This window comes from Brassica rapa, chromosome A09 (genome assembly GCF_000309985.2).
Source record: "Brassica rapa cultivar Chiifu-401-42 chromosome A09, CAAS_Brap_v3.01, whole genome shotgun sequence".
Lineage (NCBI taxonomy): Eukaryota > Viridiplantae > Streptophyta > Magnoliopsida > Brassicales > Brassicaceae > Brassica > Brassica rapa.
This window is the reverse complement of record NC_024803.2, coordinates 6,627,226-6,653,619: the sequence shown is the minus strand read 5'-3', so window position 1 is coordinate 6,653,619 and position 26,394 is coordinate 6,627,226. Positions and strand designations below refer to the sequence as shown.

General features: G+C 36.0%; 5 protein-coding genes across 5 annotated transcripts; 4 read left to right on the top strand and 1 right to left on the bottom strand.

Annotated features, from left to right (window-relative positions):
• The first annotated feature begins 462 nt into the window (after nucleotides 1–462).
• On the top strand, nucleotides 463–2,626 carry LOC103837863 (splicing factor 3B subunit 4). Its single transcript, XM_009114247.3, has 9 exons — nucleotides 463–693; nucleotides 766–814; nucleotides 890–978; nucleotides 1,063–1,119; nucleotides 1,192–1,254; nucleotides 1,324–1,389; nucleotides 1,455–1,541; nucleotides 1,650–1,743; nucleotides 1,857–2,626. Exons 1-9 carry the CDS (start codon nucleotides 589–591, stop codon nucleotides 2,390–2,392), a joined length of 1,146 nt encoding a protein of 381 aa, XP_009112495.1. The 5' UTR covers nucleotides 463–588; the 3' UTR covers nucleotides 2,393–2,626.
• A 174-nt stretch (nucleotides 2,627–2,800) lies between these two features.
• LOC103837862 (probable polyol transporter 3) lies at nucleotides 2,801–11,440 on the top strand. The gene is made up of 2 exons (XM_009114246.3): nucleotides 2,801–9,770; nucleotides 9,909–11,440. Exons 1-2 carry the CDS (start codon nucleotides 9,650–9,652, stop codon nucleotides 11,288–11,290), a joined length of 1,503 nt encoding a protein of 500 aa, XP_009112494.1. The 5' UTR covers nucleotides 2,801–9,649; the 3' UTR covers nucleotides 11,291–11,440.
• Nucleotides 11,441–11,816: 376 nt separating this feature from the next.
• Nucleotides 11,817–15,459, bottom strand: LOC103837861 (cytochrome P450 71B2). The gene is made up of 2 exons (XM_009114245.3): nucleotides 14,509–15,459; nucleotides 11,817–14,415 (listed from the first exon to the last, which is right to left on the bottom strand). The coding sequence occupies exons 1-2, from the start codon at nucleotides 15,403–15,405 to the stop codon at nucleotides 13,804–13,806; spliced, it is 1,509 nt and encodes a 502-aa protein (XP_009112493.1). The 5' UTR covers nucleotides 15,406–15,459; the 3' UTR covers nucleotides 11,817–13,803.
• A 1,461-nt stretch (nucleotides 15,460–16,920) lies between these two features.
• Nucleotides 16,921–21,076, top strand: LOC103837860 (proline-rich receptor-like protein kinase PERK4). Its single transcript, XM_009114244.3, has 9 exons — nucleotides 16,921–17,095; nucleotides 17,271–17,851; nucleotides 17,922–18,473; nucleotides 18,564–18,650; nucleotides 18,758–18,828; nucleotides 18,916–18,992; nucleotides 19,089–19,233; nucleotides 19,331–19,492; nucleotides 19,591–21,076. Exons 2-9 carry the CDS (start codon nucleotides 17,323–17,325, stop codon nucleotides 19,831–19,833), a joined length of 1,866 nt encoding a protein of 621 aa, XP_009112492.2. The 5' UTR covers nucleotides 16,921–17,095; nucleotides 17,271–17,322; the 3' UTR covers nucleotides 19,834–21,076.
• A 599-nt stretch (nucleotides 21,077–21,675) lies between these two features.
• Nucleotides 21,676–23,391, top strand: LOC103837859. The gene is made up of 7 exons (XM_009114243.3): nucleotides 21,676–21,943; nucleotides 22,038–22,085; nucleotides 22,222–22,335; nucleotides 22,412–22,514; nucleotides 22,585–22,879; nucleotides 22,947–23,001; nucleotides 23,093–23,391. Exons 1-7 carry the CDS (start codon nucleotides 21,812–21,814, stop codon nucleotides 23,159–23,161), a joined length of 816 nt encoding a protein of 271 aa, XP_009112491.1. The 5' UTR covers nucleotides 21,676–21,811; the 3' UTR covers nucleotides 23,162–23,391.
• The last annotated feature ends 3,003 nt before the right edge of the window (nucleotides 23,392–26,394 follow it).

The window sequence follows — 26,394 nt, the reverse complement described above, 5'->3', positions numbered from 1 at the left end:
TTTAAAACTTAAGCCGTAGATTTTATTGCTATAAAATTAGTTCAAAGTTTTGAAAACACTAAACATAAAGTTGTAGAAAATTTAATTTCTAAAGCAAATATATTTCTTCTTCAAAAGCAACTTAATTTTTTTTTTGACTAAAACTTGATTGCTTAAATTTTATTATTGTGGATAGTATTAAAGTTGTGTGGAGAAATCACAACCATCACTGACAACCTGAATATCTAACAAATGCTTAATTTGTCAAGTATATGCGCGAAATAAGAGGTTGAAGAATCATGTTCTTAGAAAGTTACTGTAGCAACACAAGAACACTCTGCTAGACATGGGACTGAATTACAATCAAACCAAATCAAGAAGTCCCAAATATAAACCTCAATCAAATATTTTGAAACAAAAACTAAATGGGCCTAAAATAAAAAAGCCCATTAGTAATCCAAAACCCAATTAGTCGGCGAAAACCTCATTCCTTCCTTTCTTCTCCTGAGCTATATAGAAACGTCGAGAAGTAGAATCGACAGAAACCAAAATCCAAAACCTCAGATTTAGCATTCAATCGATTTCTCCGGCGAACGACTCGTAAGTAGAATGACGACTCGAATAGCTCCAGGAGTGGGAGCTAATCTCCTCGGCCAACACTCAGCCGAGAGGAACCAAGAAGCTACTGTCTACGTCGGCCAGCTCGACCCCCAGGTTCTCGCGCTAACTCTAGGTTTCCGATTTCGATTTCGTGTGTGTTTACTCATCTCTGTGAATTATTTGTAGCTTTCTGAAGAATTGCTCTGGGAACTGTTCGTGCAAGCAGGCCCTGTTGGTAAAGTTCAATTCTTTGATTCGATCTCGTTTAGTTTCTTGATCTGATTCTTTGTTTTGTTGGTATTTTCATCAGTTAACGTCTACGTTCCGAAAGATAGGGTGACAGGTCTTCACCTAGGGTATGGATTCATTGAGTTCCGTAGCGAGGAAGATGCTGACTATGTAAGTCTCTTGTCTTAAAACTTTCTTTCTTTCTCGGCGCAGTTGTAATGTAAACGTTTTGCTTTACTTGTTTGTTGTGTGCAGGCGATTAAGATTCTCAACATGATTAAAATTCATGGCAAGCCTATTCGTGTTAACAAGGTATCTATCATCTTTCTTTATTGTGTGTGTTTGAGGAGTTTGCTAACTTTTTTTTGTTTTGATTGTGTTTAGGCGTCTCAAGATAAGAAGAGCTTGGATGTTGGTGCTAACCTTTTCATTGGCAATCTTGACCCTGTAAGTTTCTATCATTTTGGTGTTTACTTTTAGCCATCTACTCATAGCTGACGAGGTTTTACGTTACAGGATGTGGATGAGAAGATCTTGTATGATACTTTCAGCGCTTTTGGTGGCATTGCTTCTAATCCTAAGGTATGATCTTTTACTTGTTAAATTTTGGGAATAGAACGGCTGATGATCCCAACTTTTCGTTTCAGATAATGCGAGATCCTGATACTGGCAACTCGCGAGGTTTCGGTTTCATCAGCTATGACTCCTTTGACGCTTCTGATGCTGCTATTGAGGTCATTCTCTTTTCACTTTTGTAAACTTTTGTCTACGAGAATGAGTTTACAACATATTTCACATTAATAGCTTCTCTAGTCACCTAATCCTGTGAATGTGTATTGCAGGCAATGACCGGACAGTATCTGTGTAATCGACAAATCACAGTCTCTTACGCGTACAAGAAAGACACCAAAGGAGAGCGCCATGGTACTCCAGCAGGTTAGCCTCTCTTACTCTTCTTCACTTGTTTTTTTCTGTTATTCTTTTTTTTTTGTAGTTCTTATCTCTCTCTCTCTTAATGGAACAACAACGCATTGCTTTTGTGAATGCAGAGAGGCTTTTGGCTGCCACAAATCCAATTACCCAGAAAAGCAGACCCCATACTCTCTTCGCAAGCGGCCCGCCAACGCATCCCAATGCTCCTCAAGCCAATGGTATTCCACGTCCCTTTGTCAATGGCGGCATGCCACCTGTTTCGATCCCAGGACCCCGTCCAACACCACCGCCACCACCTCCACAAGTCTACCAAACTCAGCCACCACCATCTTGGCAACCTCAGCAGCATCAACAACAACACGGCTTAGCTGTTCCACCGCCCATGCAATTCCGTCCTACTCAGGGAATGCCTCCGCCACCACCTCCCCAGTTTCTTCATCACCAACAAGGTTTCGGCGGTCCAAGGCCACCACCACCACCACCTCAAGCCATGGGAATGCACCAACATGGATGGCCGCCGCAACACATGCAGCAAGGTGGGCCACCACCGCCGCAACACATGCAGCAAGGTGGACCACCGCCGCCCCAACACATGCAGCACCACCATCCTCACATGTCTATGCCTCCACCACCACCACCACACCAAGGCTGAGTGTTGGGCCATTCGTAAACTAGACAGGAGATAGAAAACACAATATGCTATATTTTCTTGATGTCTAGTCTTTGATTCTCTGCAAGAGAGAGAGAGAGAGAGCGTGGAAATTAGTGCGCATGTCTGGTTTCTAGTGTTCATGTTCTGTTGCAGAATACCTGATACCGTGTGCTTTGATTTTTACCAAAACACTTTGCTGTTAAAATCTCAGTTATTACTTTCTGAATTCTGACCCTTCAGGTTCCTTTTTACACTAATAAAACAAGAAAAAGATAGGGATGATTAAGCAAGCAGAGGAGTTGTTCAAAAAAAAAAAAAAAGATTAAGCAAGCAGAGGTCGTTTGTTGCTCAAGTTATGGACCCATTCTCCTTGCTCACCTTTCCTTGCCCAAACTCAAGTAGTCTTTCTGACCATTGACTGATTCAGCTTCAGTGTTTAAAACCTCAAGAACATTACACTGAAGATAGGGAGAGACACATCTGACATCTGCATTGCGTCTGAGAAAGCCAAAGGAGGCAAAAAAAATCACAGCTATAATTCTACACCAGAAATTGAAACCACGGCTCTTACCAATTAAATCCATAATGTAGATAAAAAGCCATTAACATCTTTAAACATCCAAGCCATCTCAGAAACACTCCCATTGTCCCTAAATGTTTAACCCACAATCGTAGTTACATTTCAAATAAATGTTTATATTTGGTTATCTTTTTTTGAACGGCATATTCGGTTATCTTTAGTTTGAGTTTAACTGATAGCTTTGGCAGAACTATTATCACTATTATCATTATATTTACATTTTTTATAAGAAATAATTGTTTATATTTGGCTATACTTGGTGTACTACATTATATAAAATTTATGTACAATTAATTCTTTATTTATACTATTTGTTGGGAATTGTTTTTGAGAATAAATCTTAACTGAATCTTAGCTAATGTGCTATATATAAAAATGGTTTCAGTTTAAAGATATTCTTCTTTAGCTGAATCACGCAATTAGAACGAAATGACTTGTGTTCGATGTGCTCTTTAAGAAAAAAAGGAGAGGTGCATCGTTTTCAGAAACTTGTTTCGCCATGCCACATGTATATAAATCGTACCAACAAATAGTTCGGCCAATCTTGATGGCCTTGGTTTCATTCCAATGTGCTTCCATCATTTTGCTTTCCACTCGAGATGCTTTTTTCCCACTAATTTTATATATCACCCGGAAATATATTTCAATACTTTTCTAATAGCTATATCAATTTTGAACCAGATTTCACACTAACAACAAAATCAATAAAATTTTGCGGTTTGTTCCTAGTAAAGATGTCTATAGTGGTCAATATAAAATAGAGATAAACAATAGGTGAAGCTTGATTACACCAAAAAAGAAGAAAAATAGATGAAGCTTGATCCCGAGCAATTTGAAATACTTTTTTTTTTCTCAAATCATGTTTTTAAGGATTTTCATTTTGTCCTAAGTTTTAATCACACCTCCGAGAAGTTGATTACGGTTGATCCACATGGCACAAGTGAAATATTGACATTATATTACGACAATGATTATTCACGTCCACATTCTCTACCCTACTAATGGAATGATTGATTTGGAAGCAAAAATTTTAGGAAAAAACTATTTCTTATCTTTGTATACGGGATCCATTTCCAAAAGAAAGATATCAGTCTCAGGTATGGAAACAATTAACGAGGTATGGATTATTAGTATTACATACAAAAACTTGGTTTATTATCTGAGCTCTGAACAAGATTACCATAAATCACACGAAGAAACATGGAGGAAGTTAACTAAATCCATGAACTTTTATGTCTTTCAATAATATGATTAGAAATTGCGGTCTGATTGACTTTGTAGCCTTAGGCAATATGTTGTCATGGCAATAAAGAAAAGGGAAACAAATGATATGATGTATATTGGATAGGACATTGGCAAACAAGGAATGACATACTTTATTTCCCTGTTCATTTACATAATATTTAGGAATAGTGGACTCTGATCATCAACCTATAGTGGCAGTCATTAAGGACAAGGTTCCAAAGAAGAGAGGACAATTCTGATTTGATGAAAGGTTGATAGGCCACGAGGGCTTAATTGAATCGATAACCCGCGGATAGGAAATATTGTAGGGACAGTCCAATCAAGACTCGGCAAGATTGACTAACTGTAGACATGAAATTGCTCGATGAGGAAAGGATAATCCACCATATGAGAAATAAAAGATAAGTGAACTCCATCGTGCTCTAGAAGAGGTCCAAAATGACGACAATATAACTCAAGAAAAAATAGTGGAATTTTCAAGTAAGTTACAAGAGGCATACAAAAATGAGAAAGATTACTGGCAACAAAAGAGTAGAAAAATGTGACATTCAGTTGGGATGCAAACACAAAGTTCTGCTTTGTTTTCACTAAAAAGAGGCGGTCTAGGAATGGAATTATTTGTTTACATAATGAAGGATGACAATGGATAACAGATGAATCAGGGGTGGAAAATGTGGTAGTGTATTATTTTGAAGATCTCTTACATCTACCTCACCCATCGACTTTGATAGTTTCTTACAAGATATCCCGGTTAGTATAAATCATCAGATGAATAGGCGTCTAATAGCTGCAGGTACAAAGAGGAAGTTCGACTAGAATTATCTATGATGTACTCGGAAAAGGCTCAGAGACTGGATGGAATGACAACCTTCTTCTTTCAACATGCTTGGCAGATAATTAAAGATGACATACACAACTTAGTGAATACCTTTTTGCAGACAAGGAAGCTGGATACCCTGTTGAATATAACAATTATTTGTTTGATTCCAAAGATGGAAAGACTTACAAGGATGACATAGCTAGGATTAATAAGCCTTTGTAATTTTGGATACAAGATTACCTCTAATGTGTTGTACCATAGTCTGAAGAGCTGTCTGTCAAAACTAGTTTAAGAGACCCAGTCATCTTTTGTAGCAGGACGTTTAATTTCAGATAATATTTTGATAGCACATGAAATGTTTTATGGAATGCTGACAAACAGATCATGTCAGTACAAATTTATGGCAATCAAAACAGATATGAGTAAAGCATATGATAGAGTGGAGTGGGAATTTATTCAAGTTCTTCTGACGAAAATGGAGTTTGATTGTCAATGGATCATGTGGATGATAGAGTGCATCACATCAGTGCAATACATGATACTGCTAAATGGACAACTACGAGTCCATATAGCTCCTCATATGGGACTGCGATAAGGATATACACTCTCACCATATCTTTTTATCAAATGTACGGAAGCGTTGATTGCAAATATAAAGAAAGCAGAACAAGATAAATAGTTAACATGATTAAAGGTAGCAAGAGCGAGTCCGGTGATTTCTCATCTTCTATTTGAAGATGATAGTATCTTCTTTTGCAAGCGCAGAAAGAAGAGTGCCAAACAATTTTGCAAATCCTAAAGGATTATGGAAAAATGTCGGATCATAATTTTTGCCAAATCATATCTGCAATTTCGTCATAGGATTTAGGAGGCAACTAGAAAAGAAATGCAGGACATTTTAGGTATCCATAATTTAGGAGGTATGAGATCTTATTTGGGAATTCCCAAATGTTAGGAGGCTCAAAGACACATATTTTTGGGTTTTTTCAGGATCGAATGCATACTAAGTGAATGGCTGGATAGTTAAATATCTTACAAAAGGTGGAAATGAGGTTCTAATAAAAGCAGTGGCAACATCAATGCCGAATCATGTCTTGTCTTGTTTCAGATTACCAAATACATTCACGTCTAAGCTGACAAGCATTGTACATATCTCAGTTCTGTTGAAATTCTAGAGGAAATGCAAGGGGTGTGTATTGGATTGTCTGGGGAAAGTTATGCTAGCCAAAAGAAGATAGAGGTCTAGGTTTTAAGTATATTAAGGATTTTGATACGGTAATGCTAAAATAGCAATTATGGCGTCTAATTGAAAAGCTAAGCTTCTTATTTGCAAATTTTTTTTAAAGGTCGGTATTTCAGAAATACAAACCTTCTAAAACCAATAAGATCATACTCGAAATCATACAGAAGACATAGTATTGTAAATGCTAGATATCTAGTTAGCAAATGACTAATAAAAAGGATAAAAAATAAGCATCTATTTCGGTATGAAATAAACTTTGAATCCTCATCTAATCTCCCGAGATCAGCAAATAAAAATTCACATATTTTTGATCATGCACTTAGGGTAGGCAAGATCATTAACCCTAGTACGTGGAATATGCATGTAATAAAAACACCGGTGACAGAAGACGTATCTCTTATCAAAAATATACGATTAAGTATATTAAAGTCTATACTTTTTTTTTTGGAGTCTTTTTGTATAGAGGGAAAGAGCGATTCAGTTAAGAGTTTCGTGAGAAATAATTTAAAACAAACTTTGTCGAGATATGGTGGTTAACTTTTTGAATGGACGGAGATTGTTGTAGACTTCTTAAAAATGGCTCCCACTGATAAACTTAAGAATGACGTTAATTTTTTTTTTATATATAGCTGTTTTAAGAAATAGAAGAAAATTTGAATAGAGTAGAGGAAAATAAGATCTGCCCATATGATCTAACCTACCCAAGTTATCAACTGAGCCGGAAAGTCCCCAAAACTTATCTTTCTGGCTGTGTTGGGCATATGCGTCCCAAATAATCTTAACAAGTTCACTTTAAATTTCTCTTTCTCATCTTCCAGAAGATTTCTCTTTTTAGTATTGATGAAAATAATTTATCTGTCTGGTTGGACTTGAACTTTAGATACATGTAACTAAACTTTAGATACATGTAACTGATTAAGTCTAACAGATTGACCACCTTAAAAACAACATATTTTTGGATTGAAAAGAAAACTAATTAAAAAAAAACTAGTTGTACATGAAGACTATTAAATTGTGAACGTGTGGTTGTATTAATAACCGTGTGGATTATCTTGTCAAAAGGGCAAAAAAACGCATATATTTTTAATTTAGATCCGTCTATTCTCAGTTGGCTTTCCATAATAAGAGTTTCTTTCCGAATGCGTGGTTGAATTTATCATTTCTTACCTAACTAAAATAAAAACGAAAACGTGGTCAGTTTATCATTTCTTACCCAACAAATTCGTTTAACTTCATCCATGATTTCTTCCGAGTTAGTGACTCTCGTTCACGTTTTGATTTGTAATAGTGACTAAATATAAAAAAAAATAAAAAGGTGAAAGTATTCAATATTCATTTGTTTGGGTATAGTTTTTCATTACAGTAACGTCGTTCAGGAAATCAATTAAAAACTATGTTTGTCACGGATCTTTCGTTTTCAGCTCACCATATTTCAGAAATCAAATATTACAATATATATATAAAATATATATATATATATATATATATATATATATATATACTCTATTTTCTGTTGTAAGAGAAAGGAATAGAAACACACAAAAGAAAACACATTCACTGTTTTATCAACGTTGGCACCACGAGCATCCCCTCCACCTCTTATAAGCGTTGGGTCCATTTGGACACGTTCCACTTGGAGCAGTACTTCACATAACTAGTCCTTTTACCATGTCTAATAGTTTTTTTTAAAGGCTTACCATGTCTAATAGTTTTAAGAGACAAAAAAGTTAATTTTAATTAGTTTATTATTGAGGCAAATTAAATAGTTCAAATACAATATAGATTAAAGAGAACATAAATATTAATATAAATTTAAATATAGCATCATTGATTGTTCCTGTTAATTTAGGTCAAGATAGAAACCTTAAACTGGAATTATAGCTCTTACAGATATAACCGTGCTACAGTACGTATGTACAACAAAACATGCACGCCACCAAGTTATATAAATGTGGAAACGAATCTTTAAAGGATATTTACCACTTTTACACATATCAGGAAAATGCCGAAAGTGAAGAAGATAGGGACTTTTAACTTGTCATTTTTAAATGGTTTGAATAACATAATAATTTTTTTGACTAAGGGCTTTCAAATATAACATCATAATGACGTTTGTATATCATAGAAATTTAAAATTTATTTTTATAAATTCAAATTTTACACATAAAATTAAATAAAAATTTAAAATAAGATTTATAATATTTTAAAACTAGAATTAGACAACAAGAATATTACAAGAGAAACTTAATAGAAAAACTTTTTAAGAAGATACATGAAGACATGATTATTTCACAAATTTAAATATTACAACAATACTAATAGTCTAGTAATTTGCTCCGGAACCTCTAAATTGTCCAAACAAATTTTGTGTACCGAAAATAGAGCATTACAGAGGTAATTTTATAGAATAATGTGATATTTTGTTTGTATTTTAATATTTAATTATGTATTTCTCTTTATAATTTTATATTCTAATGTAATAATTAATTAATTAATTAATATTACTGCAATATTTTTATATATGTGCTTGTTATTTATAATTTATTTATGAATTTATATTAATTATGAAAAATATAAAAATTATAGTATACATTTCAAATAATTTTAAAGTTAATTTTAAAGTTTTGCTTTTGAAAAAGAACACTACGAAAATTTAAATATAGAGTTTGAAAACTCTAAAATAGAAATTTTTTTAGAGATGTTCTAAGAGCTATATATATTGCTTTTAACATAAACTAACCACACAATCGTAGTTGAGTGGTACGGCAGGTTTCAAAAGGTGTTAAGAACTCCCGGTTTAAAATATACCAAACTCAAATTTATTCTTTTGTATGGCTTGATGACATGAATATTTAATTTTTTAGGAGATTAGTCGGTTGGGCTTCGGTCCGCTGGACAACCGCAAACTATCTCAAAAAAATATTTTCATAAACTTTTTTTTGTAACTTTTCATAAAGCTTTTTGCACATGTTAAATGCAATTTTAAAGCACTTATATGACAACATGTGCACAATATTTTCTGATTGTTTTTGTTTGAGTTCTTTTCAATTTGTTCTTTCCTACTTCTTCATTAAGGTCAAAATCTTAAGTTAGCTAGGAAATATTATATTTCGTTTTTACCGAAAAAAATATTATATTTCGTAAATATCTAATTCTCGTACCAAACAGAATACTTGGGACCCGCGAACACTGTTGAAGTTTATGATCGTCATTTTCCACTAAGTGGCGACCAAAAGTCATGACTCATGTGTGTGACAGTGTGAGTGCGTCTATATATACAAAGAAAGACACATATCAATACTCCAAGCTACTAGAACATTTAACCTAAGAAAAAACTAACAAAAAAAGAGAGGAGAAAAAAGACTCCCCATGGTTCACGCTGGTGGTCATAATTCACCGGCCGGGTCGAATCCAAACCCAACCCATATGAACAAATTCGCTTTCGGGTGTGCTGTCGTTGCTTCCATCATTTCAATCATCTTCGGATATGGTAAATCTCTATATCATACCAAAACGCAGATTTTTCCACGTTATATGATGCTTGCTTAGCATGCTTTTGTCTGAATCTTACCGTCCAACCAAAACCCTTATGTTAATGAATCTTCTTGTTCTTTTTGTTTGTGCTTAGATACGGGAGTTATGAGCGGAGCACGGATATTTATACAAGATGATCTGAAAATAAACGATGATCAGGTAGAAGTTTTGATGGGCATCCTGAATCTTTGTGCTCTCGTTGGATCTTTAACGGCGGGAAAAACATCTGACGTCATCGGTCGGCGTTACACCATTGCTCTCTCCTCCGTGATATTCTTAGTTGGATCGGTTGTTATGGGTTACGGTCCAAACTACGCCGTTTTAATGGTAGGAAGATGTATAGCTGGAGTGGGTGTAGGGTTTGCTCTAATGATAGCTCCGGTCTACTCCGCCGAGATAGCCTCTGCTTCACACAGAGGCTTTCTCACTTCGCTCCCCGAGCTTTGTATTAGTCTAGGGATCTTACTAGGCTATGTTTCGAACTACTTCTTCGGGAAATTGACGTTGAAACTCGGCTGGAGATTGATGCTTGGACTCGCAGCGATTCCTTCAATGATATTAGCGTTTGGGATTTTGAAAATGCCTGAATCTCCGAGGTGGCTTGTGATGCAAGGTAGGTTAGAAGAGGCCAAGAAAATCATGGTTTTGATATCCAACACCGAAGAAGAAGCTGAAGAACGCTTCAGGGACATTTTAGCCGCTGCAGAGATAGAGGAAGATGGAGCGGTTAAAGCGGTTGGCCGCGGTGTATGGAGAGAGCTGGTGATAAACCCTACACCCGCGGTGCGTTTGATCTTGATCGCGGCCGTGGGGATCCATTTTTTCGAGCACGCGACTGGGATCGAAGCCGTCGTTTTGTACAGCCCAAAGATCTTCGAGAAAGCTGGAGTGACTTCAAAAGACAAGCTCTTACTAGCCACGGTCGGTGTAGGTTTAACCAAGGCTGTTTTTATAGTAATAGCTACTTTCTTGCTGGACAAGGTAGGTCGGAGAAAGCTTTTGTTGACGAGTACAGGCGGTATGGTCTTTGCGTCGACCAGTTTAGCGATTGGTCTCACGATAGTTCACCGTTTCGGGCGGTTAGTGTGGGCCTTGAGGTTGAGCATCGTCTCTGCGTACACGTTTGTAGCGTTTTTCTCGATCGGGCTTGGGCCTATAACGTGGGTGTACAGCTCTGAGATATTCCCGCTGAGACTTAGGGCTCAGGGAGCGAGCATAGGCGTTGCGGTTAATAGGATCATGAACGCAGCGGTCTCTATGAGTTTTCTGTCAATAATGAAGACGATCACGATGGGAGGTGTGTTCTTTATGTTCGCTGGAATCGCGGTTGTAGCGTGGTGGTTCTTCTTCTTTATGTTGCCGGAGACCAAAGGATTGCCATTGGAAGAGATTGAGAAACTTTTTGGTGGTGGAGATGCTCGTGGTGCTCGCGACGGAGTGGAGATTCAAGCAAAGAGAGTCAATAATAAGATTTGATTATCATTGTAGTAGTAGTAGAGTGATTTGGGCCATTTGGCTTATATTTTCTTTGTCAACGTAATTTGGCATATCTATACTATATATACGGTGTGATTGTGTATGCAGATAAATCGCTCAAGACTATCTATAATCTATATTGGATCATGATATATCGCATAATTTTTTTATTCTTTGGGTTTATATCTTCTATACCAAGTTTATGATATTCTCTTAATGAATCACGTGGTGGTTTAGTGTTATTTGACTGCCACATGTTTCATTCTCTCATGGTGCACAACATTCTTTTTCAAACCTATTGCACTATGAGAATCACAATACACCATCTTCTGATTTTCCAAAAGCAATATCATGTAACCTTTTAACTCCATCTGGATATCCTGTGAATATGCATGACTCGCTTAGCCCTTGGTCAGGAGATTTTCTTCTACTGAATGTACATAAGTCATCAGACAACAAAATTTCTTAAGATTGTTGAGATCTGTTGGGTTGGGTGCAAGGCGGTTACTTGTTTTTTTAGATATACTTGATACTTGATTTGCCTTGAACGAGTAATGAATTTTTCGACTTGTACTTGACTTGTCGGAAACGAGTACTTGTTATTTCAAGTACTTGTTCAAAAATATATTACTTGCAAGTTACTTGCTTTGTTCAATTACTTGCTACTTACAAGTATTTATTAATTATTTGGATATATTTCCAAATTTCTAAAAATTACTTGACAGATAATATTTTACGAGAGAAGGTTATGAAAGTTTATTTTATTTACTCGACTTGGTAAAAACACGAGAGTTATTTTAAATAAAATATTTGCACTTAATATAAAAAGAAGAAGATAGAATTCTATAAGAAAGTATTGTTTACTTATTACAACAAAGAAATATTTGTTTAGAGCTTTGGTTTTTATGTTTTAATTATCATTTTTTAAGTCGTAAAACAAGTAACGAGTAATATCAAGGCGACTCGTAATTTTTTTTGTGATACTTGTTACTTGCTTTGTACTTGCAAGTAGCAACGACTTGATACTTGACTTGGCAACAACGAATACTTGAAAAAATGAGGCGAGTACGGATCAAGTAGCGGGTATAAGGCAAGTAACGAGTATTCGTGCCCATGCTGCTGCAACTGCTGTGCTTCTAATAAACAGGTCACCTTCATCAGCAATAGAGTTCAAAATACCTACAAAAATTATGGACATCTCAAGTATAATTAAGACAAATAGATATTGACCAATATGGCCCCTTCTCAAAGAGACTGCCCTTAGGACTCTATTAAGTGAAGTCATTTAACAGCAGACAGACACAACTTATGACAATCCTCACACGAGGGAGACTTACCCGCATTCGACTTTTCATGCGAGACAGAGATAGGCAAGATAAAGGTCAATCGTGGGTTAACTATTTATTTGATTTGAAAGACCAGGCTGTTCCGCTCGTTCTCAGGAGCTTGAATAGACCATTTCGTTCAACTCGTCTGAAGGAGACTAGGCTTCCTTAAAATTAAAACTCGTTTCGCTCCTTTCTCACTCGTTTTACCGCTTGCTCTTCTTATTCATGATTATACAGTTCACATGTATTCCTATTATTATTATATTTTAATCATTTATAAACACTAGGTAATAATTAGTGCTAAGCCACAGAGTTTTGTATGTTTTCAACTTTTATATTGTGTTGTTATCATGTTTTGGTTAAAGAGATATTCTAAATGAAATGTGCACATAATTGATTTGATATAAAATTTTGAATGTAATTATTTTAAAATTGATTGAATAATGAGTAAATATTTTCTTTTATAACACTTAGTGCGTGTTTTATTATTTTGCATACGGAACTCTCATATTTCTCCAATTTATTTATGAACCGTGAAACTCTTTAAAATAAAAGAATATCACAGTTAACTTTGTTTATATTTCTGTTTGAAGTTTTGCAATATGAATTAATTGCTAAATTTATATCATATATATGTCACATTTTAGTTTTATTATAAATAATTGATGTACCTCACCCTATGTTCTTGAACTGGTTACATATTCATTTGCTCACTACCATTAAGATTCCATCAGATCAGTGAAGAAATATTTTTTTTCCTTCTCTCTACACCTTCAAATGGAAGGCGGATGTCAATTCTAGTTTTGGTATGGATTTATAATAATTTTCTTATAACTAATGCTTGGTTTATATGGATTCAAAATAAAATTGAAAATAACTATTATGAAAAAACAACAAAATTAGGGACGGGCACATCCACATCCCCTTCTTGCCCTATACCTGCCACCTTTTTTTCTAATCTCAAGGAAAAGTCATTTAAAATGATGTTAATTGACTTGTTTTCCAAAACTATGTAAAATGAAACATCAGCTATGACGCAACTTTCTAAATAAAACACTGAACTTTATTATTTCTTGATATAGTATCGTTCAAACATCAATTATTACATAACGCAACAATATCTATAAGAACCTTACGTTCCTTGCTCGTGATCTTTCCATGCTATCAAGCCTTTTAGACTCCACATCAGTAACGTCGGAGGGGTACAAGTTGAAGAGGTAGTTTCTTGACAATGGTGAGATTGCCAAATTCTTCCATGTCAATTTCTCCAATTTCCATCCCATCTGGCAATCCCCAATCGAAGAAGTAAAGCAAATTCATCAACCCTAGCTCCACAGTAGCAACTCCCATTGGCATCGCGGGACACATCCTTCGACCAGAACCAAAAGGTAATAGGTCAAAATGTTGTCCTCTAAAATCTACAGAACTATTAATAAACCGTTCAGGGATGAAATCTTCAGGGTCGGTCCAACGCTTGGGGTCACGTCCGATTGTCCATACATTAATTTGGATTTGCGTTCTCGGGGGAATATCGTAGCCTTTGATCTTGATGTGAGACATTGTTTCCCTTGGGACGATAAATGGAACTGGTGGATGCAATCTGAATGTTTCCTTGATTATGAGCTTTAAGTAATCAACTTTGTTTAGATCATCTTCAGTTATTCTTTCCCGTTTGGCCCCAAGGATGGTTCGAATATCTTCCTGAGCTTTCTTCATCACTCTAGGGTTTCTAACAAGTTCTGTCATCGCCCAAATCATTATTATAGAGCTTGTATCTATCCCGCCAAGAAACACATTCTGAAGATCACATAACAAACATTAAAATCTAATTCTATATAGTTGTGGTTTAATAAGATGTGAAAAAAAAACAAGATTTGATGAGCTTATTACCATGAGGATTGCCTTGAGATTATCCATATTGAGTTTGAAAGAATCTGTATTTTCGGGTTTATCGATCATATCCAACATCAAGGAAACGATATCCAGATTTTTCCTTCCTTCTGGCTTCAAGTGATCATCAATCACATGCTGATAAAAAGCATCAAGCTCTTTAAAGACGTTGTTGATCTTCTTGTGTCGTTGAAACAGAAAGTCTACGAATCTTCCGACTCCACCCTGGAAGAAGTCAGAGAAAGTGAAAGTCCCTAGAGCTTCCACTGCGTCCGTAACAAGCGTTTTGATCCTTTCTTGATCAATAATGAAGCCGCTCTCGTGGAAGTTCTGTCCTAAAGCTACTCTACCGATGATGCTTGCGGTGAGGGAAAAGAAGGTTTTGCTTAAATCCACGGAAGATTGTTTCAAGCAAGATTCCGTCAGATTCTTCACCAAGAAGTCGACCTCTTCTTCTCTAATGTACCTAAAAGATTGAACCTTCTTAAGGCTAAAAAGCTCAATAACCGCGATTTTTCGCATTTCCCGCCAATAAGCACCGTATGGTGAAAAGGAGATGTCTTTAAACCCGTAAGAGAGTTTTCTTGTCCCGAACGTCTTTGGTCGGCTGCAACATTCCAAGTCATGAGTTCTGAGAACCGCTTCAGCTGCTTCACTCGATGAGATCACAACCACCGGAACAAAGCCAAGTCGAAGAAGCATCACCGGTCCATATTTGATTGATAGCTTATGGAAACATCTGTGAGGCAACCCTGCAAGATGATGCAAGTTTCCAATGAGAGGAAGACTTGAGGGGCTAGGAGGAAGATTGAGTTTTGAGTTTTGTAACTTCTTAAGAAAGATTGATGATACAAGAGTAAGAAGCAAAACCAAAAAGAAAGAGAGCAAGATCGCCATTTTCAAATTTTATCTTTTTAAGCTATGTTTCTTGAGAGGTGAGTGTACAATTCCAAAGAGTCTTGTATATATAGTGAAGGGCTCGATAGATGACTTTCCGGATACGTTACCTCTCCTAAATTAAGTTGTTGAAAATTGTGTTACAAAGTTGTTACCTTTGAGGATAATATCTTCTCCGGAATTATAAATGTGGCAAAATTAAGTCTAATAGTCTTGTGGTCCAACACTCCAATAGTTACGTATTCTGATAGACTTCTGTTAGATCGATTGATTGTATAATTTGTATGTCATGGCACTGGTATATTGAACTATTAGTTACCTACGATGCATGGCTTCTTTTGTTCGATTATTGTGGTCCAACACTCCAATAGTTACGTATTCTGATAGACTTCTGTTAGATCGATTGATTGTATAATTTGTATGTCATGGCACTGGTATATTGAACTATTAGTGCATGGCTTCTTTTGTTCGATTATTAAAAATCCAATCATTTTGTCATAAAACCGGTCTGGTTTGATCTGTCGTTTATTCGGATTGCACATGAATCACGTAAAGAATTAAGATGTATGTGAAGTTTTCAACCTAACATTTTTATAACTTTTAACCTGGGGTTAGTTCAGTTCTGTAACATAATTCATACATAACAACTTAACTACCCAAATTTTGCAAAGCAATCACAGATTCCTATCTATATTATTAAAACAAGAACATTACTAATTTTACCCTATTTTGGTATATTACTTTTTGTGTCATTGTGGTTTTAAATGAAACTATACTTTTTATTAAAGGTCAAATATCCAATAACTGAAGATGATCTACACGGTACATGCACATGAAGGAGTTTTGTACATTCGTGTTGTTACAAGGACTTTTTTTGCTTTATGTTCTCATTAAAACTCTAACGGCGCCCCATAATTATTTATTCCAACATGTGATTCATCATTTCTACATAATATTTACGCCTTATATTCTATGAATCACACGTTACTTTATATAATTTATTTATCTAGATGGTTTCATTATTTAAACATGTTTTTGTATTATGCTATGTTCATCATATAATATCAACTGATATTATTTATATTGGAATATAAAAATAAGTTAATATTTATTTATTTTATATAAATAAATATTAAAATAAATTAATTTTATTTATTTGATATAAATAAACTATTAAAATTGGTACTACTTATAATATTTGTTTATATGGTAAATCAGATTATTGTTAATATTACGATTACATTTTTTGTGGGTTATTATTTAAAACATAAAATATATCTAAAATAATATATTATCTCATTTCTATTATAACAACACTCAAACAAACTTTGATCAATGTAAAATATATTTTTTAAAATGGATTAACCATTTAAATTTAAAGCTTTAAATAAAACAAAAGATGAATTAATTCAATGGATGCAGCTAACAAACAAATAATGCATGGATTTACGTGGAATTGAATCAACATCTTTAGCACCTAACATCACGGACTCAAAATGAAAAAAATAAGACCGATGCAACTAAGTAACAGAAAAACAGTTATTAAGACACAGAGAGAGAAGAGGCATGTTTGTCGGGATGAAGACTGAGCAAATCTCATCTCTTTACTTACTTTCTATAATCATTTTCTTACCAAAATGTTTCTTTCTCTCTCTATTCTTGCACTCTCCCCTTAATCTATTTCTCTAAGGTACTAATCTCTTGCTAGTTCTGTATTAAATCTAACAATCTTAGCATTACTCTGTTTGCTGTTAATTGTTAGTTATCTGACGAATATAATAACACAAGAAATCATGGTCAAATAACACCATCTGATAAATGATTTGTGTATCTACGTTTTGTTGTTCGTTGTTTGTTGTTCTTAGACAATTTGAGTGATTAAGGGAGAGAAGATAGAGAGTTTCTTCTTCTTCTCCAATGGCTTCTTCCCCTGAATCTGCTCCCCCACCGTCAAATTCAAGCTCTTCTCCGTCTCCACCGTCTCCATCTCCTCCTCCTCCTACTCAAGAAGGCTCATCACCTCCTCCTCCTGATTCCACCTCACCACCAGCTCCACAAGCTCCTTCTCCCCCGGATTCCAGCAATACCTCTCCTCCTCCACCGGCATCACAGGGTGGTGGAGGAAATGGCGGCGGCAATGAGTCTCCACCGTCACGTGGCTCCCCTCCTTCTCCTCCATCTAGGGGTGGAGATAATGGTGGTAGTAGAACGTCACCATCTGGAGATAATGGTGGCTCTCGCTCGAATAATTCTCCCTCTAGTGGAGGTGGCAGCAGTACTAGTGGTGGAGGTAGCGGCACTAGCGGTGGAGGAGGAATTAATACGAATACGGCGATCATTATAGGTGTATTAGCTGGAGCTGGACTATTGATGATCGTGCTTATTATTGTGTGTCTTAGACGCAGAAGGAAGAGCAAAGATTCCTTCGACGCTGAATCCATGAAAGGTAACACCATATACACACATATGCGTTTGTGTTTGCATCAAATGTTACACCATTTTAAATATTGTTTCAGGAAATCAATATCAATACTATGGAAACAACAACAACAACAGCAACAATGCTTCACAGAATTATCCAAATTGGCACCTAAATTCACAAGGCCAAAACCAACAACCTTCTGGTGGTTGGGGAGGCGGTGGACCATCACCGCCTCCTCCTCCACGGATGCCTACAAGCGGAGATAATTCTTCCTTGTACTCAGGACCAGCACGCCCGGTTTTACCTCCTCCGCCACCCACTCTAGCCCTCGGATTCAACAAAAGCACTTTTACATACCAAGAGCTCGCGGATGCAACAGGAGGCTTTGTGGATTCTAACCTTTTGGGACAGGGAGGATTTGGGTATGTGCATAAAGGAGTGTTGCCTAATGGAAAAGAAGTCGCGGTTAAGAGTTTAAAATCAGGTAGTGGGCAAGGAGAAAGAGAGTTTCAAGCTGAGGTTGATATCATTAGCCGTGTGCATCATCGATATCTTGTTTCTTTGGTTGGATATTGTATTGCTGATGGGCAGAGAATGTTGGTTTATGAGTTTGTTCCTAACAATACTTTGGAATATCATCTTCATGGTTAGACACTTCAAACTTACAACACAATGTTTTATCTAGTCTATAGATTCAAGACTTTTTAACCTTTGTTGGTTGTTATTATTATTACAGGGAAGAATCTTCCAGTAATGGATTTCTCCACCAGGATGCGTATCGCATTAGGTTCTGCGAAAGGACTCGCATATCTTCATGAAGACTGTGAGTTTCCACATTTCACCAGTCTCATATATTTAACCAATGTTGCAAAAACAGAGAAAATATTTTTTCTCACTAGTGATTTATTTTTGGCTGAGAAATCGGCACAGGCCATCCTCGGATCATTCACCGTGACATCAAGTCTGCAAACATTCTCTTGGACTTCAACTTTGATGCAATGGTGATAAACTATTGGTTGCATTTAGTTTCGGTTTATCTTGATACAAAATCACTAAAGCATATGACTTTAAGGATTTGTCTTTTTCAGGTGGCTGATTTCGGATTGGCTAAGTTAACTTCTGATAACTACACTCATGTATCTACTCGTGTGATGGGAACTTTCGGGTACAAGTTTTTTCACTAGATAAGATCTTTCATACGACTCAAGAAGCATAACTTTTCTAGAGTGACTAATTTACTTCTCTGCACAAACATGTGTAGATATCTAGCTCCAGAATATGCATCGAGCGGTAAATTAACTGAGAAGTCGGATGTTTTCTCGTACGGTGTCATGTTGTTGGAACTAATCACTGGGAAACGACCGGTTGATAGTAGCAGTACCATGGACGACACCTTAGTAGACTGGGTATATATGTTTTTTTCATTTTTCCTACTTACAAACGTTTGTATATGCTTTTGCCTTTTTTACGGGTACTACTGATTGCATTTTACTACAAATATAGGCTCGTCCTATCATGGTTCGTGCGCTAGAAGAGGGAAACTTTAATGAGCTCGCAGATGTAAGGCTTGAAGGCAACTACAACCCGCAAGAAATGGCTCGAATGGTGACTTGTGCCGCTGCTAGCATTCGTCATTCTGGACGTAAACGCCCAAAGATGAGCCAGGTGAACCAATGGTTTAACATAAAAATGGATTCATTTTTTTTTTTAAATGGATTCATTTTGTTTTCAGATAAAAACAAAAAAAAATGTTTTTTTTTCAGATTGTAAGAGCGTTAGAAGGAGAAGTGTCACTAGATGTTTTATATGAAGGTGTGAAGCCGGGACATAGCAACATTTACGGGACATCAGGAACAAGCTCAGATTATAGCCAGACATCTTACAATGCAGATATGAAGAAATTCAGACAGATAGCTTTGTCGAGCCAAGACTTCCAAAGCAGTGAAGGTGAAGGATCATCTAACAATGATTCTAAAGAGATTAAAAGTCCTAATGCTCCTAAATGAAATCTCTTTTGAAACGACCAGTGGTAGATTGATTTTCTTGGGATAATATGAATAAAGGATTTTTGAAGGATTTTGAGGTTCTGAGAGTAGAAGCATGTAAGCTAAAAAGTAATGTTTAGAATGTTTCTCAGACAGATTATATTATATGTTTCATTTCTATAGCGATTTTATTCAATTCTCAGACATGAACATATAACAAATGCTTGATTTTTGGATTTTTTTTTAATCTTCAGTATTGTTAATAAAAAAGGTACAAGCTTTTGGAACTTACCACTTTGTTCTTACAAGTTTTTTTCATGTGATAATTATGTTTGGTCAAAGACCTGTAACCCAAATCCGACCTGAGGATCAATCCTTACCCAGTCCGATTCTAAAAGTACATGAAAGAATCTCGTAGGACGGTATTTGGGCATTGGCTATCATCTGAATCTGTATACCCAAAATTTTTGAAAATCTGAAAATCCAAATCCAAACAAATATTCGAAGATTTGAATTAATACTCAAAATAAGTATTTAAAATCTAATTTATATTTATTTTGATATGATTTGTAAAAGTACCCGAACTCGAAGTTGTAACTCGATCTTGTGGTAGAGTACCCTACTAGAACACACTTGGCAACTAATTCTTGGGGTATGATATCTCAAAATTCCTTAAGCACTTGATGCACTTCCTGAGAAAGAAGTTAAGAGCAATCAACACTATGGCTATTGTTTAAAGATTGATGATACTTTACCTATGTTAGCAGCCACAATTGCTGCGCCCTCTCAGACACAAATTATGGAAGAAATTCCATCACAAGTTAACATTTTCGAAGCTTCACATGCTTCTGAAAATGAGCAACAAGTTGGTCCTCTCTCGCCTCTCACTCCCAACCATCATTATTTCCACATGGAGCCGGAGACTCCTCTTGCTTATGGAAAAGAAACTGGTTTAGAAGTGGTTGGAGAAACCTCTAGTTATAACTTAACTAGAGGAGGAAGACCAATAAAACCAACACAAAAGGTTCAAGAAATGGAATGGACAAATGTTAGAGGAAGGGGTAAAAAAGGTCGACGTGGCCGAGGAAACCATTTCCACTAGTTTGGTCTTTTTTTTCTTTCCTATTAGGTTTCATTTGTGAACCCTTCACTCGGGTTGTGCTAAAACCCTCCTCTTGTTGCAAACTTTTTCAAACTTATGAGTGAAAACTCATACTTGTACCATTTATGCATTTTAATATGAAAGCCTTTTACAAAAAAAAAACACTATGGCTATTGTAGGACAATTCCCGCTTTAGGAACCCCTATTGTGACAAGAGCTACTACATAGCTGGATAAGTATGATTGGCAGATTCGACTCTTCCATAATGGCTAGTAATATCATAAAGGCAGATAGATCATCCATTCAGTGTTGCTACCTACTTCTACTAAAGCTGAACTTAATAGGAGTAAGAAATCTGGTGGCAACAACAAGAATGAAATATTATTTAATCGTGAAAATACCATGTTAAATGTCTTCCGTGATTCGGTCTCATGGATATTGGAACTCGCCGGAGATGGCAGTGCAAAACCTGATGGACATTATTTGAATCTGAACTAAGTTAGGTCCCAAAACAGTTTTTTACATGTGATTTGAAATGACATTTCGAACCTGAAATGTTATTAATCTGACTCGATTATATATAAAACTCGAATTGAGCTTAGGAAGCTGAACCCCAAAACACAAAACTCAGGAAAATTTGATCCCAACCCTATAAGTAATAAGTATCAGAGGCCTCATCATATAATTATGAAAATTGAATGGAGTTGAGAAGCAGTGACCGAACCAGAGTTTATATCGGGTCCCGGTTATACCGGACCGGTCAAAAACCTTTTTTATTTCATTCCTTGGCCTTTCTCTCACCCTCTCTCCGTCCCTCTTCTTCCTCAAATCCTCAAATTGCATAAGAATCCTCAAATTGGTGATTTCTCAATTTCGCTCTTGTTCCCGAATCTCACTATGCTAAGATTGAGAACCCTCCTCTCTCTGAAAAGCTCATTTTCATCACCTTCCGCGGCTACGAAAACCATCCTCGCTCCATTTCATTCGACAAGTGTCCTGTCTGAGAAATCGAGGAAACACTTCGGTTCCGTAAGATCTTATCTCAAGAATTTTGAATCTGGTTCCTTCCTCAGAAAACTGTAATTAGATGTGTTTGATTCCTTATTTTTATTTTTCCCCGCAGGATAGAGCTTCTAAGGGTGGTGGTGGCACAACTTCTGAATCTTCAAAGGTATGTCTGAAAATTCGTGATTGGTCGGATGATTTGTTCATTACAGCCAAATGGGTATTGCAAATTTGTATACTTTCGTTTGAAGAGATGAGTTTTGGTAGAAATGCAATCTGCAAATAATGTATGTTGATCGCAGAACTCGTCGTCCATAAGGTTCACATGTACGGTTAAGGAGAAGGGGCGTCGCACGTGTGCTAAAAAGACTGTAGACAAGCTTCTCTTCCACAGTGGACTTAACGATCCCCTTCAGGTTTAATATCTTTCTTTACTTTCTTGATAGCTTCTATACTTAAAAGGTCTGCTTGTCTTGTCTTAATAACGTGTAGAATGAGTGGAACATTGGTCCGAATCCGCTTATCCGAGATAGACATATGAAGAAAAAGTCTCCACCTGGCCGGGGAAAGAAGCCTCGTGACAAGAAAACTAAACGTGAGAGTTGCTTCCTTCTTCTTCTTTGTACTAATATAACACATCACACAAGTTTGTTTGTATATATTAGGGTGGCACAGAGAAGGAAACACCGACGACGATTTTGAAGCTGATGCTACTAATAAATTTGAGAACAAATGGAGAGAAGCATGGACGAACCAATCTCAGAAGTCCTCGTATTCGTATTCAAGGGACTCGGGGTTTCAATGGAGAGAAGGATGGAGCTGGACTACTCAGTCTCAAAGGAGCAAAGCCTGGAACAATGATCATTGCGATGAGCCTTTGGTGGTTGGGTCTCAGTCTGATAGGAAGGCTCTTGGTCTACCTCTTACTGGTCCCCTCAAACTAGAAGATGTTAAGAACGCGTAAGTCTTCCAAGTGAATCCAATGACAATCTGACAAGAGTGTATTCACTAATTTTTTTTCTTGCAGCTACCGTTCATCAGCTAAGAAATGGCATCCGGATACGAACCAGGGGACTTCTAAGGTATGCTTTTTGAACAAAGATTTGGATTGTTTTAGGTTTTCTCAAGTTGTGTGTGACGGATTGTTTTGGGGTAATGTGGTGGAAATTGCAGGCAGAGGCTCAAGAGAAGTTTAAGCTCTGTGTTGAGGCATACAACTCTCTCTGTTCTGCACTTTCTTGACGTTTACACAGAGAGGCATTATTGATACACACATACATTCTTTAGTAGGAGTTAGAGAGTTTTGAAGTTGCTAAGGCTGCTTCCGAGAGATTTAGTAGTTCTCATATGATGGATTTGATTCATGAGAAATGCGTGCGTCTCTCAACCTTTCCAAGCATTTGATAACACAAAAACAATAATATATGATAATGGTTTACTTTAATATATTAAAATATTACTTTCAAATCTAACTTTTTCGTTCTCTTTTGCTATTTAGTGTCTACATTAATAAACATACATCCAAATTCTACGAATCTTACCTATGCCGGACAGAGAGGTTAGGTCTTACGATGTCCTTTGAGCTAATGAGAAGTGAAGCTCCGAGCCATGAGGACATGAATACACCAACCAGGAAGATGAATGTGATGGATGTCACAAACCCAAGTCCGAACATATTGATTCCGAGATGGGTAATAATATATTGGGGGAGAAGAAATTAATGAACCACCATGTGAAGTAGAATGTGACAGCGACTGGAAGAAGAATCACACAATCGTTCAAGGAAGTGGAAATCAATCCCATTTGAAGTGATCCTTGAAGATGAAAGTGATTCCGAAACAAGAAAGTAAGAGAGATAACGTACCCATCCGGTCATGAAATTAAAGACAATATATAACTTAGCTCACAAGTAACTAAGTCGGAGCTCTTTGGTCAAAAGCAATTATGTAAAAAAGCAAAAAAAATATTGATGCCTAAATTAAGTAAAAACCACAAATAACACGATGGTAATCCTTTTTTCATATATTATTTTAAGAAAATTATACATATCTAACAAATTGGGGTGTTGAAAAGACGAATCAAGATTATATATACGAAGATCGAACCATTTCATCTCTTCCAAAAGCGATTGTATATGTTTTCCTCTTGAAAAACGATTTGTAGAAATTTAATTCGAGATCATATATGAAAATGTTCTATAGAGAATTTCGTTTCATTCCTATATCACTCAAGGTTAGGGTTTATAGTTTTCGTTCTTGTATTTTACTTTTGATTTCTTACGAAAGTCGAGCTATTTATATAGACTTAATTGTGTTTGTTTTAATACTGTTGTTGATTACTAAGGAACTCATAACTGAAAGATGAGAAAAGAGACAAGCAAACGTTTGTCACAGTTTACTCACATACGCATTGCCGAGCAACTGACAACCACGATTGTCACAGTTTACAACTGGCATGAGTCCCGCAGAGTGATTGACAAATACACTTGTCACGACTAACTCGCGTGAGTCCCACTAAGTGGATGATTCCGTTCGAACCACTTTCAACCGAGTTCTTCATTTTCCACAACCACCCACAAATTCACCGAGATCAACTGCATCTTTCACAAGTGGACTAAAGGAATTTACTGTAAAAAATGGATTGCATCTTTCCACAAGACCATTAAATAAATAACTATGCCCAATAAGTCGGCTCAACCCGGCTTTCATATTGGGTTTCAAGCAAATTGTTGTATTTAATCATGCACTAAACCTTCATTCTAGTAATGATATTTACAATTTAGCAACCAAAAAAAAAAGTTGGCTCAACCCGGCTTAACTAGGCGTCATGAGACAGGCTCAATTGTCTGGCACTCTAACCCAGGTGCCGCGAGCTCGGCATGCCAGCTCGGCTTCATAGCTCGGCAACTAAAGGAACGACCTGAAGGCTCGGCACAATCACTCGGCCTGTTAATTCCGACCCAATTCGTTAGGGCAAACCAACTTATGCCAAGGAGTGGAGGGAGTTTGTGTATAAAAGGGAAATAAGATCAAAAAGAAAAAGATCCAGACTTGAACACATAGAAGACGATTAGAAAAATCTAAAGGTGTGATTGGTGACTTAGAGAACGAGTAGGAACACTATGTACTTTAATATTACTTTTTTACCATTCATAAGGAATGAATTTTCCTTTTCATTCCCCTTCATTCCTTTGTTCGTAGAGAATTATAGAACAAATTTATTCCTCATTAATTTTGATAAGGAACCATCATTCCCAAAATTTTATTCCTACTCATTTTTTTCCTATCCGTTCCTATTATTCCTATGATAGTTACCAGTCACACCCTTAGTGTTTAAAAAAAAAAAAACTTAAATATCTATTAGGATTAAAAAAAGGTTATTAATCTACGTAGTATTCAATCTAATTTTGTTTGAACTGAAAATTATCAGATGGACGTAAGTGTAACCGTCGACGGTAGAATAACCATTTTTAAAATTGATGGTAGAATAACCATTTTTAAATCGACGGAAAATTACGGGTTCGAATCTCAAAAGCATTGATAGAAATATGTAAAGGAGAAGAATAAGTCGACGGTAAGTTATCTAGAAAGCCAATCGGTCAAACTACATGTTAAAAACGTAACTAATAAGAAACAAAGAAGAAAAAGATAAAGATAGCTGAACCCAATCGGATCATGATCCTTTTGAGGGATGTTTTCTTTTCTTTCTTTGTGGTTGGCCATTTTGCTGTCATTCTCTTTGTTTTTTTTTTTTCCTTGTCTTCTTGTTTGAGTGTTGGATACGGACCGTATAATACAGTACGGATCCAAAATGCTAAAGGTGGCGTCGTAAATCGGTGATTAATACTGATTAAACCATTAAACCACCTTATTAAACGTTTGTTTATTTGCATGCATGCGTCCTTATATCTGAACCAATTTATTTTTTCTATTAAAATAGAAGTCACAAATTCATTTAATGTGTGATTTTTTTTTAAAAAAGTAGATTTTTCTTACAAAGTTATGTTTCATTTATTTCTTAATAAATTTTCATGACTTACTATGTACTCCCTCTGTTCCTAAATAATCTATGTTTTAGAATTTTCACACTTATTAAGAAAACACTTAAAATTTTGATAATAAATGTATGATTTTTCGTGTTTAGCTATTTTCTATGATTTTTAACCAATCAAAATTCAGTAAACACAATTAATGTTTTTGAAATTTACAATTTTCCATTATTACATACATTGAAAATATAAAATATGGATCTTTTAGAAACAAAATATTTTTCTAAAACATGGATCATTTAGGAACGGAGGGAGTATATTACTTCATATTATTCGTTAGCTTAACAACTAACTACGCCTAAAAATATGGCTTGGTTAACCAACATAGATTAGCATATGACAACTTTCGTATACGTATGTTTAAAATATGATTATAACAAACCAAACCGGTTCAGTTTATACATTTAATAAACAAGACTTGATAAGA